This window comes from Lathyrus oleraceus, chromosome 3, assembly GCF_024323335.1.
Source record: "Lathyrus oleraceus cultivar Zhongwan6 chromosome 3, CAAS_Psat_ZW6_1.0, whole genome shotgun sequence".
Classification (NCBI taxonomy): Eukaryota; Viridiplantae; Streptophyta; class Magnoliopsida; order Fabales; family Fabaceae; genus Lathyrus; species Lathyrus oleraceus.
The window spans coordinates 246,677,665-246,695,502 of record NC_066581.1 but is presented as its reverse complement, the minus strand read 5'-3'; the positions used below and the strand labels follow the sequence as shown (position 1 = coordinate 246,695,502).

The 17,838-nt window shown below is 35.7% G+C and overlaps 1 protein-coding gene across 1 annotated transcript; it reads left to right on the top strand.

Annotated features, from left to right (window-relative positions):
- The first annotated feature begins 10,594 nt into the window (after positions 1-10,594).
- LOC127126662 (thioredoxin-like 1-1, chloroplastic) lies at positions 10,595-12,666 on the top strand. The gene is made up of 4 exons (XM_051055622.1): positions 10,595-11,060; positions 11,348-11,524; positions 11,621-11,785; positions 11,880-12,666. The coding sequence occupies exons 1-4, from the start codon at positions 10,812-10,814 to the stop codon at positions 12,138-12,140; spliced, it is 852 nt and encodes a 283-aa protein (XP_050911579.1). The 5' UTR covers positions 10,595-10,811; the 3' UTR covers positions 12,141-12,666.
- Positions 12,667-17,838: the final 5,172 nt, after the last annotated feature.

Genomic DNA, 17,838 nt, shown 5'->3' with positions numbered 1-17,838 from the left:
GAAATGCTTGGAACTTCCCACCGTCGCACCAACCTCTATCTATTTCCACTCTGTATTGTCCCATCGGCATGCCTTCATTGTGATCCATGAATTCAACAATATTGTACCAACCTTTAGTACGGTCAAACATCGTGACCACGTCTGTGTTTGCTTTGGAAGCTTCGTGTCTAATGAATTTCATTGAAGCATCACTGAACAACTGCTCAGATTGCAACGAACTCCATTTGGAATATCTGGTCTCAAACAACGCCCCTAGCCTGAAATATGTTGCCTGCACTAAAGTGGTTATAGGTAGATTTCAGATGCATTTGAAGACAGAGTTCATTGATTCCATAAAATTTGTTGTCATGTGGCCCTAACGTTGACCGCTGTCGTATGCCTTAGTCCACTTCTCCAAATGATGACACATCTATCAAATACCGCTGGACCTTCCACCGAACTTTCACACCAGCCACCATTGGATCATGTCAGCACTCAAAGACCCCAAACACCTCAGAAAAATCGTGGGCGTACTCGAAGACAGACTAACACACCTGGATATGGAACAGGGGGGGCGTTTCAATCGGACTGGTCATTGAGTTTCTTGTTAATTCCGTGTAATTTTTTATTTTTATATATATAATTTTTATTTTCAGCATTTTTTTTATTTTTAATATTAACATTTAAATTTTAAAAAAAAACTAATCAAGTGCATGCGCCACATGCACTAAAACACACACTATGTAGCGTGTGCATGCGCCAATGCATGTGGCGTCTAGGTTGTCCACCATTGGAAGCATGCGCCAAAGATACTGACATCTCCTTTAAAACTTTGGCGCATCAGTTATAAAATATGATTATTTTAATTAATTTATTTTTTTAAAGTTATTTAGGCATTTAATTTGAAATTTATGATTATTTTTTTAAAAAAAATCTCCATCTCTATTCTCTTTGCATTCTAACACTCTATTCTTTTCATTGTATTAATTGAAAAAAAAACTTTTTAAAATATAAAATAATTCAATGATATTTCTTATATCTTTTCGACTATAAATGAGGGATTTTTTTTTAAAAATAACCATGTTTTTGAAATAAAATACGATAATAACCAAGATTTCAAAAAATTTCCCAAAATAACCATGTTTTTTAAGGGATGCGCCGGAGGAGTTGGCGCATCCCTTAAAAATTTTAGGGAGCCTTAAGGCAGGCGCCCATGGGGTAGGCGCCCCAATTGAACCCCCCATAAGGGAGGCGCCCCTAGGGTTGGCACCTTAGCGTCCCACTAAGGGAGGCGCCCTTAGGGTTGGCGCATGTGTGTGTTTGCCCTAGGGTTGGCGCCTGTGTGTGTTTTTTTTAGGTGCCCCTTCTGTGTGTCTTTTTTAGGTGCCCCTTCTGTGTGTCTTGTGTGTCTGTTGTCGGATTTATCGCCTCTATAAATACGATCACCTTGTATACAAATTTTCAGTCAAATTCATCTCTCAGTCTATATTTTCACTCAAACTCATCTTCTAGTCTAGTGCAACCACCATTTTTAATTTTCTTTGTTTTAACAATGTCTAGATATATTCAAAAACGAAATGCTGATGTAATATTTTCTGCCGTTGCGGCTCCGATACAGGTTCGACTTTGGAACACAGATACGTTTGAACGTCTTAATCGGACGTTGTATAGTTGGTTAGAGGAAGAAATTGGAGAGGGTGAACGGATTAGAAGAATACAATGGCTTGTGTCCACGTTCAACCAAAGCGGAGAAGTGCGTGAATGGGTGGATATTAAGACCGACCAAGACGCTCGTAGGATGATGCAGTACATGTTCAAAATTGTTTTGATGGTTGTAATCGCATAGTTTTTGTATTCTAGTTGTTTTAATTGTTTGTGTTATTTTTTATGAACAACTGTCTTTTCGTCACAGCCGTCTACTATGAAGTAAAATTAATTTTCCATATATTGCAACAGAGGTACTTTGAAATAAATTTAAGTTTCCATATATAGCAATAGACGTACATCTGAATTTATCTGGTTGTGCTCGTTCTAACCCTAGGACAGTTATTACGATTGTGACCTGGTTGACGGCATGAACTACATAGTCTAACCATTTTGTTCGCCATATCCATTTCGGTTCGAATTCGGGTGTTGTTAGGGCGACCCTTTTTCTTCCTTCGCATAACTTTGTTGTGCCAGATGATGTCCCCTTGATATTCTGGCCAATAATCCTCTTTTGCCACTACTGAAAAACTAATTTTATAAACATTTGAAAGGATGGCGACTTTGTAAACTTCAGATAGCAAGTAGGATGGATCTCTTCGAACCTTTGAGCACGTCGCTATGACATGGGAGTAGGGGGTACGGAAGGCTTGGAACCTTCCGTAGTCGCACCAACCTCTATCTAATTCAACTCTGTACTGTCCCATTGGCATGCCCTCATTGTGATCCATGGACTCGGCAACACTAAACCAACCTTTTGTTCGGTCAAATACCGTAACCACGTGTGTGTTTGCTTTGGCAGCTTCATGTCTGATGAATTTCATTGAAGCATCACTAAACAATTGTTCAGATTGCAACACGGAACTCCATTTTGAGCGTCTGGTTTCAAACAACGCCCCAAGCCTGAAATATGTAGCTTGCACCAAAGCGGTTATTGGTAGGTTACGAATTCCTTTGAAGACAGAGTTCATTGATTCCACAAGATTTGTTGTCATGTGGGCCCAACGTTGTCCGCCGTCGTATGCCCTAGTCCACTTCTCCAACGGAATACTATCGATCCACCGAACCGCATCTTCGTTCGACAATCTTATTTCGTCGCGGTAGTGTTTGAAAGAAGGTTCCGTCAATGCGTAACCTGCATTGACAACCTTCTTACGCAACGTCTTATCTTTGATTTCTCGCATGAAATTCTGAGCAATATGTCTAATACAAAACACATGCGTCGAAAGAGGATTTTGCCAACCATTGTCAATGTTATTATATGCACTGATGATTGAGGGGTGTCTATCAGAGATCAAACACAAGTTAGGTTGAGGTGCTACGTGCAATCGGAGATTTCTTAGGAAAAAACTCCATCCCTCAGCTGTCTCCCCTTCAACTAAGGCAAAGGCGATCGGAAAAATATTGTTGTTCCCATCTTGTGCCACTGCCATCAATAACGTTCCTTTGTATTTTCCATACAACCATGTACCATCAATTTGTATAATTGGTTTACAGAAAGAAAAACCTGTGATACACGGTTGATACGCCCAAAATAGACGGTGAAATATTCTATTTCCAACAGCACATGTACCATTTGGTGTATATGCGGGCAATGTTTCCATCTTGAAAATTGTACCGAGAGCATAGTGTTTTAGAGCGAACATGTATTTTGGAAGTTGTTTGTAAGATTCCTCCCAATTGCCAAACACTTTTTCAACAGCTTTTGTTCTAGCTATCCATGCCTTCCCATATGATGGTGTGTAGTTGTACTCTGCCCTAATATGCGAGATTATTGTACTCACCTTTAAAGACGGATTATCGGCAATGACAAACAATATTTCATCGCATATTAGTTGGGAGCTTAATTTACGATGATCCTGCATTGGGTTGGTCAGGATGCATGTGTGATCTGGACCCATTGATCCAATCTCCCAAGACTCCTTCCTCTTCTTGTACGAAGCTGACAACTTAAAAAGACAGTGCTCATTCGGACAATAAATTTTATACCTCAATGCGTCAGTTCTGTCAACTCTGAAATCTGCTGATAGTTCCATGTGGAATTTTTTTATGGCTTTTACACATTCCTCTTTTGTGCGAAATGTGTCTCCTTGTTTTAGAGATCCTTGCATTTGCACGTAAGGATTGTACCATACATCTCCCGAAGGTTCATCCGAACTCAAATTTAACCTTGTTATGTGTTGGGGTGGGCAATATACATGACCTACTGGTATTGCCTCCTCTTCCTCTTCAGCGTTCACCATCGAATCAACGATGATCTCAGGTTCCTCTTCTTCATCGTCTGGAACATTCACCTCAACTTGTTCGTCATCAGTCTCACAAAACACTTGTGACTGATTAATGTACTGGGACTCCTGTTGTTGATGTGGTAATATATACAACTCTATATCGTTATAACCGGATTGTTCGTGACTGCCAAACATATGTTGAACATCATCATCATCTCGAATCTTCCTCTGATAAAAGTTTACCTGGTTATCTGCAAAACAAACTGGATTTTTATAGATGATCTGACCGACATTATTGGACTGCAACTTCTTTTCTATTCTTTGTTTTAGGTGTGAAAAATTTGATCGCCGATTTATTGTAAAACGAGTCACCTGTGTGTCTCGAAAACAAAAACGGAACAACTGATGATCAAATATTTCACCGTCAACATGTGCACTGATCATATATTGTTGTGTGGAAGACATTGTGTTGAATGGAATTGAACTAAATGATTTGTAAATCTTGTTCAACCGCATAACATAAATAGTTGGCCAATGCATTAATAAATTCATAATAGTCTGTACAGACTTGACTATACTTGCACGCAAAGAAAAGACTGAAAACAGACTTGACTGTACTTCCACGCAGAGGGAAGAGTGAAAAGATTGCATAGGGAAGAGTGAAAAGATTACACAGAGGGCAGAGTGAAAAGAATACTCAATACAGAGGGAATCAAGAATCTCTGTGCCCTAAGACTGAACATAGGCGCCCATTCCCTTGGCAAAACATAGGCGCCAAAGGTTTGGGCGCCTCTTCCTTAAATTATGCATAGGTGTAACACCCCGATAATAATAAAATAATTATTTAAATTAAGTTAATAATTTATTTATTAATTTAATTAAATAATTGGAAATTTTATTATTATTATTTTTGGATTATTATTATTATTCGGAAAATATATATATTTTGGAAATAAGAGAAAGAATCCCATTTGGTAAAAAGAAAGTTTCACGTGAAAACAGAGAGACGATCGTGAAAGAGGAAAAGGGCAAAGAGACAGAGCAAGGGCTGAAGGTTGAAGAGAGAAAAGCTTGGAGCTCAAAGATTTGCCGGATTAATCAGGTAAGGGGGGTTTATCGTCGATTAATGGGTATTATGGGATAATATGTGATGGGTAGTGATAAGCCGTTATTTGACCCTAATTGGGATTGGTGAATGCTGGAATTACGTTGGTTAAACTGTGTTAAAAACTGAAATTGAATCCGTGATTGTATGTGTCGTGATTTTCCGATAGTGTAGCTTTTTACGGAATCGGAATCGGAGGTCCGGAAGTCCTCCAACGGCGGAAAGTGCGGAGAATTCTGCATTCTGCCTTGTGTTAGCGCAGGAACTGCTGTTTTGTCTGCGTTAACCGGTTAACCCAGGGTGTTAACCGGTTAACACTGTTATAATTTGTGAAAATGTGCTGTTTTGCCTGCGTTAACCGGTTAACCCAGGGCGTTAACCGGTTAACACTGTTGCGTTTTGCCAGGAACTGTGTTTTTGCCTGCGTTAACCGGTTAACCCAGGGCGTTAACCGGTTAACACTGTTGCAGAGTGGAAAAAAATTGGCTTTTTAATGTTGTGTACATAATTGAGAGTTGGCCTATGTTGGCGTATGATGTAATAGGGATTATTCCCGCTGTTTTGAGCAGTATAGGTATTAGTAGAGTGTGCTAATACTGTGTTTAATTGATTTACATGATAATGATGTGTTGATACATGTGTTGATGATGTATGATGGTATGCATAATGATGTTAATGTATGTATTATGCATGTATTGGTAAATGGACTGTTGTATGGCTTAGAGTGTGAGCATATGTCCATTGTGAATTGTTGTTGATGCTGCATTGCTAGATGATTAGCGTGCATAGCATAGCCTTCGGGGCTGTAGCTAATTCCCATGGTGAGGAATTAGTGAGTGAATCATTGTGGATTTGTGGTTGATGTTTGCATGCTAGATGATTAGTGTGCATAGTCTAGCCTTCGGGGCTGTAGCTAATTCCCATGGTGAGGAATTAGTGAGTGAGTCACTAGGTCTCAAATGAGTGGGACTAGTGAGCTTAGTAGCCGTATCTAGAGGGATCGGTGAGCTTGAACTATATGTTCAAGAATAGTCGGTACCGCATGTGTGGAGTCTCATTGCATAATGTATGTATGGCGTATAATATGAATGGATGTATTCCAATATTATACGTGTGTTTGAGTTGTTGTGGAGTATGATTTGAGATTATACTTGTGCTTGATGTTGATGTTGAGCTGATGTGCTGTTACTGATTGTATGTTGCGATTAGGGTGATTAATGTGTTAAATTACTTAACATGACATTATATTCTATAATGCTTATTATATTGATTGAGGAACTCACCCTTACAACTATTTTTCAGGTAACGAGAAATGAGTTGAGTAGAAGCGAATGCTTGGAGTCTAGTGTAGTCTCCTTAGTGGGTCGTGCTCTGATAGATGTAACATCGGGATGGGATGTTTTATGTTGTTGAATAACTTACATGTGAATGTTACATGTTTTACATGATTGAGTAGATCTCTATCCGCTGCGTTTTATGCAAATGTTTATGTTTTGAATTAATAAAAGAGCATGACCGTTATATTGTTGAATGGTGTGAATAATTGTGTGACACCCTTGAATGGCATAATTACTCTGAATTGTTATATGTTTATTATTATTAATTAAATATTTGGGGTATTTTAGAAGGGTGTTACAATAGGCGCCATTAGGAAGGGCGCCTCTTCGTAAGCCTTACACTAAGGCGCCTAGAGGAAGGGCGCCCCTTCCTTGCATGTGAAAAATCACATGTAGGCGCCAAAGATAATGGCTCCTCTTCCTATTGCATGTGATTTCTTCACATGCGCCTACTAGATTCCCTTCCATGCTATGCTACTTTTGTCATTCACTTTGTGTGATTCCCTTCCATGCTATGCTACTTTTGTCATTCACTTTGTGTGATTCCCTTCCATGCTATACTACTTTTGTCATTCACTTTGTGTCATTCATTTGTCTTTTGTCATTCACTTGTTTTTTAACCTCATATGCCTTTGCATGCAACCAATCATAATTCTTTATAGTTTCTAAACCTACTCATTTATTCATCTATAAATACCCTCCCATATCAACATTATCAAACCATCTTCATCACACTCTTTCCTTCTACCACATTTCTTTCATCTAACAAACTTAAGCTTTGCAAAATCGAATCATGTCTTTGTTAACTATGGGCGATGAACACAGAGGCACAATCGAGAATATCTCGACATTTGTATGTTATCTCTCTCTTTTAGTTACTATTTATGGATTACTTGTAATACATATGTTCTTTGTGTTATACCTTTCAAATCTCTTTCTTTTTAGTTTCTATTTATGGATTACATCTTGTACATATTTCTTGAGAATGTATTTCTTCTACTAATTGTATTTTTGTTTTTTTGTTATTAGGATCCGAAGCGGTTTAGATGTCGTGTACATGAATATGTACCCCACGATCCTTTAATAGAACCATATATTAGAGGATGTGGATTTGGAAATCTCCTAAACATTGTTTCGTACTCGGTGGACTACAAGTTCATCCTAGCTTTGTTGGAGAGGTGGAGACCCGAGACCCACACATTTCACCTTCCGATTGGTGAGTGTACCGTCACACTTGAGGACGTGTACATGTTGTTGGGTCTTCGTATAGATGGAAAGGCAGTCAATGGGAAAGTTAACCATGTCAAGGACATATGCAATGAATTACTGGGTGCCCCTTTGTTAGACGACGAACCTGAGGGAGACACATCCAGTCAAGCAAGGGGGCAAGGTATAAATTTAAAATACCTTAGACAATATTATAACAGTATAGTACTGTCTGAAGATTCAACCGAGTATGAGAAGATAATAAAAGCTCGGTGTTATATTATGATTTTATTTGGTAACTTTTTGTTTCCAGAAAGTACAGGTAATTCTGTGAATATAATGTATTTACCTTTATTACGCAACATCAATAAGGTAAACACTTATAGTTGGGGTTCAGCTGTGTTGGCCCATCTATATAGTGCATTGTGTAAAAATGCAAAAAAGAATACCTGTACTTTTTTTTCATGTGCTTATTTGCTTCAAGCTTGGGGGTGGTCTAGGATGCCGTCGCTCGCCCCAGAAAATGAGCGTCCATTCGCGTTCCCCTTTGCAACCAAGTAAGTCTACCACTTTACTATTTACCATTTTGTTAATTATATCTATTATTTAAATTAACAGTAAATAATATTTTTCACTCCTTTTTTTTATCTTAGGTGGTCAGTAAGGGGAATGAACTACAATAGGTGTCCGAAACACGCTATTGTAGTCTATCGAAATCTATTGGATCACATTGGACATGATGATGTAATACTCCTACCAAACTATAGTTAATCTTAAAATAGTTCTCAAATTATTTCTCATCTAACGATTTGTTATTTTTTTCCAGTTTGTATGGAGACCATATCTGGGTCTGGATCATGATGTGAACCATGACGATGCTGCAGTTTGGACAGCGAAGACACCAATTATCTGATTCACTACAGTTGAAATGCACCAAAGTGACAGGGTCAAACTGCAGTTCGGAATGGTACAACATATCCCAAAGTCTCCCACGTGTTTGGGGAATTGGCATAAAAAAAGGGTCGATGCACAGTGGGATTATTCGGACTGGAGAGACTTTGCAAAAGACATGTGTCGTCAATGGAGAAATCGACGACAACACATCCTGAACGAACCAGTCATCCAAGGTGTAAGACCGACTCAACAATATATGGCATGGTTTAGGTCTGTAACAACTCAGCAATTCGTATCTGAGCCGCGGTATTTGATGGATCCGCGCCAACTTGCTTCGTCATCGTATGTCCCACATCAATTCACCACCCAACACCAATGTGAACCCACCCAAATCCAACAACCAACCACACAACATCAACCGACCACATACTCAAACCAACACAACACCCAACATCGCAACCCGTTCATGCCAACCACCCAACAACGAACCATCCAACGTCGCAATCCCTTCATACCACCCACCCAAACACAAAACCAAGAACCAAACCCCACAACCACAACCGTCTATAGCACCGATGATTCATATGGGTCACGTCATCGTAGCCCCCCACCATTTAACACCCAACCACTGTTTAACTATAGTACGCCCCAAGAACCATTGCTTCGTTTTCAAAACGACTCAATGACCCAATTTGGGCAACTATACCGTCCCCAATTCACCCAACCCCAACGCCCTAACTACGATGACATGGGCACCGAACTCCATTACGGAAGCGCCGTTGGCCACAGCCCCTCCGGGTATTGGGAGCAAATGATGACACATCTTTCGAATACCGCCGGAACCTCTGCCAGACCTTCCAACCAGCCATCGCTCGATCAGGTCAGCACCCAAAGACCACAAACACCTCAAGAAAATCGTGGGAGACCTCGGAGACAACCTAACGCACCGGGATGTGGAACGGGGGGACGTTATAATCGGGCGGGTCATTGGGGTTTTGGTCATTCTAATGTAATCATTTATTATATATTTAATGAAGTCATTTTATTTTTATTTTTATTTATTACGTATTAAATAATTAATATGAAATATTAAAAAAAATATTATAAATAATTATAATTAAAAAAAATAAATTAGACAGAGGCGCCAACCCTAAGGGCGCCTCCCTTAGTGGGAGGCTAAGGCGCCAACCCTAGGGGCGCCTCCCTTAGTGGAAGGCTAAGGCGCCAACCCTAGGGGCGCCTCCCTTTAGGGACACACAAGGGCGGCAACCCTAGGGGCGCCTCCCTTATGGGGGGTTCAACTGGGGCGCCTACCCCGTGGGCGCCTGCCTTAAGGCTCCCTAAAATTTTTAAGGGATGCGCCGGAGGAGTTGGCGCATCCCTTAAAAAACATGGTTATTTTGGGAAATTTTTTGAAATCTTGGTTATTATCGTATTTTATTTCAAAAACATGGTTATTTTAAAAAAAAAATCATAAATGAAGTGAGTAAATGTATTTTTATAAAAAAATTATAAAATAAATTTCTAAAAATCATATATATATATATATATATATATATATATATATATATATATATATATATATATATATATATATATATATATATATATATATATATATATATATATATATTTTAAATTATAGTACATGCCGACTTCCATAATTAATTTTTTTTCAACGAAAAAATTCATCAACCATAACTTTATTCAAATTTTTTTGTGATAGAAATTGATTTGATTCCAACAATTATCACCACAACTCATTCAAATTTCAAACTAAGAAAAAGACGAAATTGAATTGAATGGCAATGAGGTGGCAAAAAGAAAGAAAAAGAAAAGCAAAACCATAGTGCCCCATTATCCAAAAACCATTTACAAATATCACAAAAACCGCAACGTTATAGTACTTCACCGAATATGTGGACCCCACAATACCTTAAATGTCTCTTATCCATTTGTTACTTCCTACACCACCACAACGTGTAACCACGTGTACCTCTTCTCTCCTTCACAACCGTCCGATCCAACCGACGACCTAATCAAAACTCATCTCATCCGTCCAATACGAATCTCACACCATCCATAGAATATTTCAACTTTATCTAGTTTTAAACTAATGTAACATAAATTGTTTTTTCTTAAAATTTAATTTATTTTTCTGTTTTTCCGTTTCCTTTTCAGAACCGCAACCTTGTCCCACTTTGCTTGTGGATAAATCCTCTTTTTCTGCGCTCTGTCTTCAGAACAAAAAAGTCTTCATTTTCTTTCTCTCATCTTATCAATTTCTATTCTCGAGAAAATCTGAAACAAAACGTAACCGAATAGCTTTTTTTTTTTGTGAAGAAAAATTTATATTTAATGGCTGAAACTTTGATCAAGACAAGCTTGGTTTCTTCTTGGCATGGAAACAAAAATCAACAGCTTCAAAGGGCTTCCATGGTTCCCAAGACTGGTGTCGGAAGTTTTCCATCTTTGAAGCTGAAATCTCAGTTTCTCAGATCTTCTTTTTCATCTGAGTTTCATGGCAAAAAGCCTCTCTTTCGTGTAACTAGATCAATACCATCCAAAAGGATCAATTCACAGTTTTCAGTTTCAGCTGCTCCTAAGGTTGGTTCTTAAATCATACTAATAAATACCCTTTTGATTTTAACATGTTGATCATGTTTTATTATGTTTAATCATGTTTTATTATGTTTGATTTGTTTTCCCCCCAATAATTAAGACCCTTTTAGTTCATAAAGTTATGTTAATCATACTAATCTGATTTTATTTTATTTTGATTTTTTGCAAAAGTGAAAACCCTAATTTCAAATTTTTTTTTACCTGATTTGTGATTTTCTTGAGGGTTTTCTGGAATTTGTTTATTGATGTTGTTTCTGTTGTGAATTTTGCAGATGACACTTAGAATAGGGAAAGCTCAAAAATGGTGGGAAAAGGGTCTTCAACCTAACATGAGGGAGGTGACTTCAGCACAAGATCTTGTAGATTCACTTTTAAACGCAGGGGACAAACTTGTGATTGTTGATTTTTTCTCTCCTGGTTGTGGTGGCTGCAAAGCCCTTCATCCTAAGGTACTATTTTTAACCTTAACACCTAAGCTATAAACTATTTCACAGATGAATTTCATTGTTAAGGTTCTGATTTTCTTGTTTCTGGTATTATGTCAGATATGTCAATTTGCAGAGATGAATCCTGATGTTGAGTTCCTTTCTGTGAACTATGAGGAGCATAAATCTATGTGTTACAGTCTTAATGTTCATGTCCTTCCGTTTTTCCGGTTCTATAGAGGCGCTCAGGGTCGAGTATGCAGCTTTAGCTGCACCAATGCCACGGTTAGTCTTCATATTTTGGTCTAATATTCAATTTGTTATTAGTTACAACATTGAATTTGAAGATAACTGATAGATTTTTGAATACATGACACAGATCAAGAAGTTTAGAGATGCATTGGCCAAACACACTCCAGAAAGGTGCAGCTTGGGGCCAACCAAAGGGTTAGAGGAGAAAGAGCTCATAGCTCTATCCGAAAACAAAGATCTTTCCTTTACATACTCGCCTCAACCACTGCCTGTAAATGAAGAGTTGGGGACCGAAGCTGCACCTGCGAGTTCGGAGTCGATTCCTCTACCTTCATTGACATCGAATTCTGAAGTGTTGGAGAGAACCCTAACCGGTGCTGGGAGATGATGCGGCAGTGTTTGTATGCAACCGCATCTTCTGACTTCATCCTTGTACAGTGTAGGTCTGGTGTAATATGATGAAGCAGTATATATACTTGTGAGAATGAAGATATATCTTTGAAGATCAAGTCACATAGTGTGTATTCCTCCAAGGCATTTGGATTTATGGTTTTTTGGATCCATGCCTTGCTAGTATTAGGGAAATTTTAAGCCCGAAGAGTTATTAGTCTTAGTATGGTTTCAAAATAGGTTTGCTGCGATTGATGTCTATGATCGTCGCATATAATAACATCAAGGGTTTTGATGTCTCTGATGATCAGTCACATATAACATCAAGGGTTTTGATGTCTGTCTCTGATCGCGCTGCATATAACCGCGAATATCAAAAACTGTAGAGCCTTGCAAGAATTGCAGAACCTTGATTATTAGTTGCTAGTTGCTGTTATTTTTGTGTGTGTGAGGAAGAATCCCTATCAAATGTTGTAAAATGAATGCTATTTTATTCAGTAATGGATAATCTTGCTTCTGTTCTATTTCTGAGCCATGTATTTTATTTTGTTATGTTGTATTCTAAATGTTAAGATGCCTCACTCTCTGTAAGGTATGAGTGATATGACTGTGTTTTGAGGGAGTGGTGGTTGTGTTTCCTTCATGTACAGAAGATAGAATGAGCTGTTTTTGTTATCATGCTTGGTTGGTTATTGGAAGGGATTTTAGGGGAATCACCATATGAATAAATGTTTGGCATAATAAAATGTTCTCAAATGAAGGGTTTGGCATAATATGATGTTCTCAAATGAAGGCTTCAAATCCAAAACTATTCTTTGGAAAACCTCTTGATATCTCATTTATAATTTATGGTGTTCTCTTGTAAACTTAGACCAACTGACCCATGGTGGGCTCCACTTATTTTGAAATGAAGGATTCAAACACATAAAAAATCATGTATGAGACAAAAAAATAAAAACAACCACAAACTCAATAAATAATAACCTACTATATAATGTGAAAGCAAAATCACATGCTAACAGGAATAAAGATAATGTTGTGTACAAGTGTGAGTTGGAAATCCCACAATGTTTAGAAAAAAGGAGGTTGAACACCTTATAAGTGAGATGATCCATACATGTATCATCTTAAGGTTTTTGGTGAATATGTGGTGTCTCTCTCAGTTGTGTGGTGCTCTTGACTCAATGTGGATGTTCCTCATAATGATTCAACAGTGGTACTAGAGCCGATGGTGGTTCAAATAAGTGACCAACTCCTTGTATCGAAAGTCTTCCTGACAATGTGGTGGTCAGACGATGTGTTATGTTGTAGTGTAGTATGTGAATGAAAAAGCTTTCACTTGAGGAGGAGTATAGTGGATAGACTCACACTTAAGGGTGAGATTGTTATGTACAAGTGTGAGTTAAAAATTTCATATTTCTTAGAAAAGAGAAGGTTGGACACTTTATAAGTGAGATGACTCATATACCTATCATCTTAAGGTTTTTGGTGAATATGTGGTGTCTCTATCACTTGTATATTTCTCTTGATCAAATGTGGATGCTCCTCGTGATGACCCAATAGACAAAATTAGAGAATCAAACACAGAAAAATTGTTTACACATTTCAATCTAAAATGATCTATTATGGAAGAGAACAACTCTCTAATTCACTATCGATCAAGAGTCTCAACAATCAATTACAAATGAGTTATAAGAAATTCATTTAACAAATTTATAAAAATATTTTATAATCTTTATCCATTTGTGACACAATCTTTTCTCCTCTCAATACATGGGTCACAAACAAAATTCATAATCTCTACCCGTTTGTGACATAATATGTTTCTTTGTCTAGGATTTTGGTTCACTATTGAAAGCTTTTGATTTTTAGTCTATGATTTGAAAATACATACATGGATATGTTTATTTGTTCTTTTGTCTTGTTTTATGCAAGTGTTTAGTCTATAATGATTTTGTTGTTTGTGCTTCTACCAAGTGGTTAAAAGAAACGGATTATATATATATATATATATATATATATATATATATATATATATATATATATATATATATATATATATATATATATATATATATATATATATATATATATATACCTTATGGTAGTTAAGTTTTGTTAGTTCTATTAATTGACTAGACCTTCATTATAACTTCTAGTTAATGGTTAAGTTCTTGTGTCTATGACTTTAATTTTGATGGATGTATTTCCGACTTCTTTTATAACATATTTTGGTTTGGTGTTATTTTTCTTCAATACAAGTTAAAAAAGGTTGTGAACACTTTTCAATTTACGAAAAATTATTAGAAATATAAAAAATATTTTAATTAGAATTGATTATTAGTTTGTTAGGACTTATATTATAAATAGACTTAGAGCTGCTAAATATACTCATCTTTCCCATTAATATTTTTTTTTAGGAATGTTATGTTTTATAATATAAAGTGTAACAAGAAATATATTATTAATTTTAATCAAAACTATTTTAAAAATAAGGCACATGAATGATTGTGATTCATACACGTAGTCCTACAATACGTGTATATAACTTAGAATATGCTTTTCTTATACTTATTCGTATTGTTGTTCCATCAAAGCAAATGTACGTGAAGTCATCAATGTAATTTTTCTAGTGAACGAACATAGATAGTGTGTAACCGCTTGTTGTTTTAGTTAACCTAACAGTTTGGTTTAAATATTAATTAATTTTATAATATTAAGGGAAAGAAAGCAACATTTTTGGAATTGATGAGTCACTAACAAAATTTGTGAGACCACGTCGGCTATTAAAAGCATAGTAAAGATATGTTGGATTTCCTGTGTGTATAAACAAACAAGTAAATATATGATGTTGTCTTCTTTATCCATGTGTCGATAGTTATGGTGAAGCATCCATTTCATATACTCTTCATAGGGTTAAAGACAATCGAAGCTTAAAGAAAATGTTTTGTTTTTTTATGTGTTTAAACAAATGGATGATTGGGAAATTGGTGGGATCCAAGACAGGTGGAAAAATGAAGTGACGATATTGCGTGTGATAATGTAAAGGGGAGCGTGGCCTATCTTGCTTTGCACAAATATATATATATATATATATATATATATATATATATATATATATATATATATATATATATATATATATATATATATATATATATATATATTCATATTTTTTGGCTCCATAGTAAATGTATATTTGGTGAAAAAAGAAATTATGTTAGTAAATTACAGAGAAAAAGATACTAGAAATAGTAACTTCACAAAATCACCGTAAAACAACTACAAAACAACTTATAAATGCAAGACGATGGTGAATGGTCATGTTATCTATTATGGAACAGTCAAATATTCAATTGATGAATGTTCAATCTATTTAAAACTCCATCTATTTGACCAAAAAATAAATCAATTCACACGCTAAGAGTAAGGTACATTATCTGATCTCGACTTTTAATATATTTATTTTGATTTTTGAACTGACTTAGGCGTTGAAGTGTTAACCATGAAGATCCATCCCGTGCTACCATAAAGCATATCGGAGCCACCGTTCACCAATTATCCAACTATCTTCATTTTTGGTTCCTAAGCGGAGTTAGAACATTCATTTCTAGTTCCCAAATGGAACAATGACTCTATCTGATGGAATCGAATTATGATTCCTACGCTTTCCACGAAAATCATATTCAGTTCACAAACACCACTAATCAAACTCAGAAGTTCAAGATATGGATTTTTGCAATTTTAGATCTAAATCTCCAATTTACTAGTTTGTAACCTCTTAAGGTTACCAAATCAAGAACACATCAACTTCCAAATTCTCCATTTTCAATTAATCCACAATTGTCTTTCAGTCATTTTCCATCTTCACCGTTCACGACCTCTCTAGATGTAAGAATCAAGGAGCACACATGAGCGAGCATCGAGATCCATCTTCATTTTTCAAAATCCAAAACTATTCTTTGGAAAACCTCTTGATATCTCATTTATAATTTATGGTGTTCTCTTGTAAACTTAGACCAACTGACCCATGGTGGGCTCCACTTATTTTGAAATGAAGGATTCAAACACATAAAAAATCATGTATGAGACAAAAAAATAAAAACAACCACAAACTCAATAAATAATAACCTACTATATAATGTGAAAGCAAAATCACATGCTAACAGGAATAAAGATAATGTTGTGTACAAGTGTGAGTTGGAAATCCCACAATGTTTAGAAAAAAGGAGGTTGAACACCTTATAAGTGAGATGATCCATACATGTATCATCTTAAGGTTTTTGGTGAATATGTGGTGTCTCTCTCAGTTGTGTGGTGCTCTTGACTCAATGTGGATGTTCCTCATAATGATTCAACAGTGGTACTAGAGCCGATGGTGGTTCAAATAAGTGACCAACTCCTTGTATCGAAAGTCTTCCTGACAATGTGGTGGTCAGACGATGTGTTATGTTGTAGTGTAGTATGTGAATGAAAAAGCTTTCACTTGAGGAGGAGTATAGTGGATAGACTCACACTTAAGGGTGAGATTGTTATGTACAAGTGTGAGTTAAAAATTTCATATTTCTTAGAAAAGAGAAGGTTGGACACTTTATAAGTGAGATGACTCATATACCTATCATCTTAAGGTTTTTGGTGAATATGTGGTGTCTCTATCACTTGTATATTTCTCTTGATCAAATGTGGATGCTCCTCGTGATGACCCAATAGACAAAATTAGAGAATCAAACACAGAAAAATTGTTTACACATTTCAATCTAAAATGATCTATTATGGAAGAGAACAACTCTCTAATTCACTATCGATCAAGAGTCTCAACAATCAATTACAAATGAGTTATAAGAAATTCATTTAACAAATTTATAAAAATATTTTATAATCTTTATCCATTTGTGACACAATCTTTTCTCCTCTCAATACATGGGTCACAAACAAAATTCATAATCTCTACCCGTTTGTGACATAATATGTTTCTTTGTCTAGGATTTTGGTTCACTATTGAAAGCTTTTGATTTTTAGTCTATGATTTGAAAATACATACATGGATATGTTTATTTGTTCTTTTGTCTTGTTTTATGCAAGTGTTTAGTCTATAATGATTTTGTTGTTTGTGCTTCTACCAAGTGGTTAAAAGAAACGGATTATATATATATATATATATATATATATATATATATATATATATATATATATATATATATATATATATATATATATATATATATATATATATATATATATATATATATATATATATATATATATATATATATATATATATATATATATATATATATATATATATATATATATATATATATATATATATACCTTATGGTAGTTAAGTTTTGTTAGTTCTATTAATTGACTAGACCTTCATTATAACTTCTAGTTAATGGTTAAGTTCTTGTGTCTATGACTTTAATTTTGATGGATGTATTTCCGACTTCTTTTATAACATATTTTGGTTTGGTGTTATTTTTCTTCAATACAAGTTAAAAAAGGTTGTGAACACTTTTCAATTTACGAAAAATTATTAGAAATATAAAAAATATTTTAATTAGAATTGATTATTAGTTTGTTAGGACTTATATTATAAATAGACTTAGAGCTGCTAAATATACTCATCTTTCCCATTAATATTTTTTTTTAGGAATGTTATGTTTTATAATATAAAGTGTAACAAGAAATATATT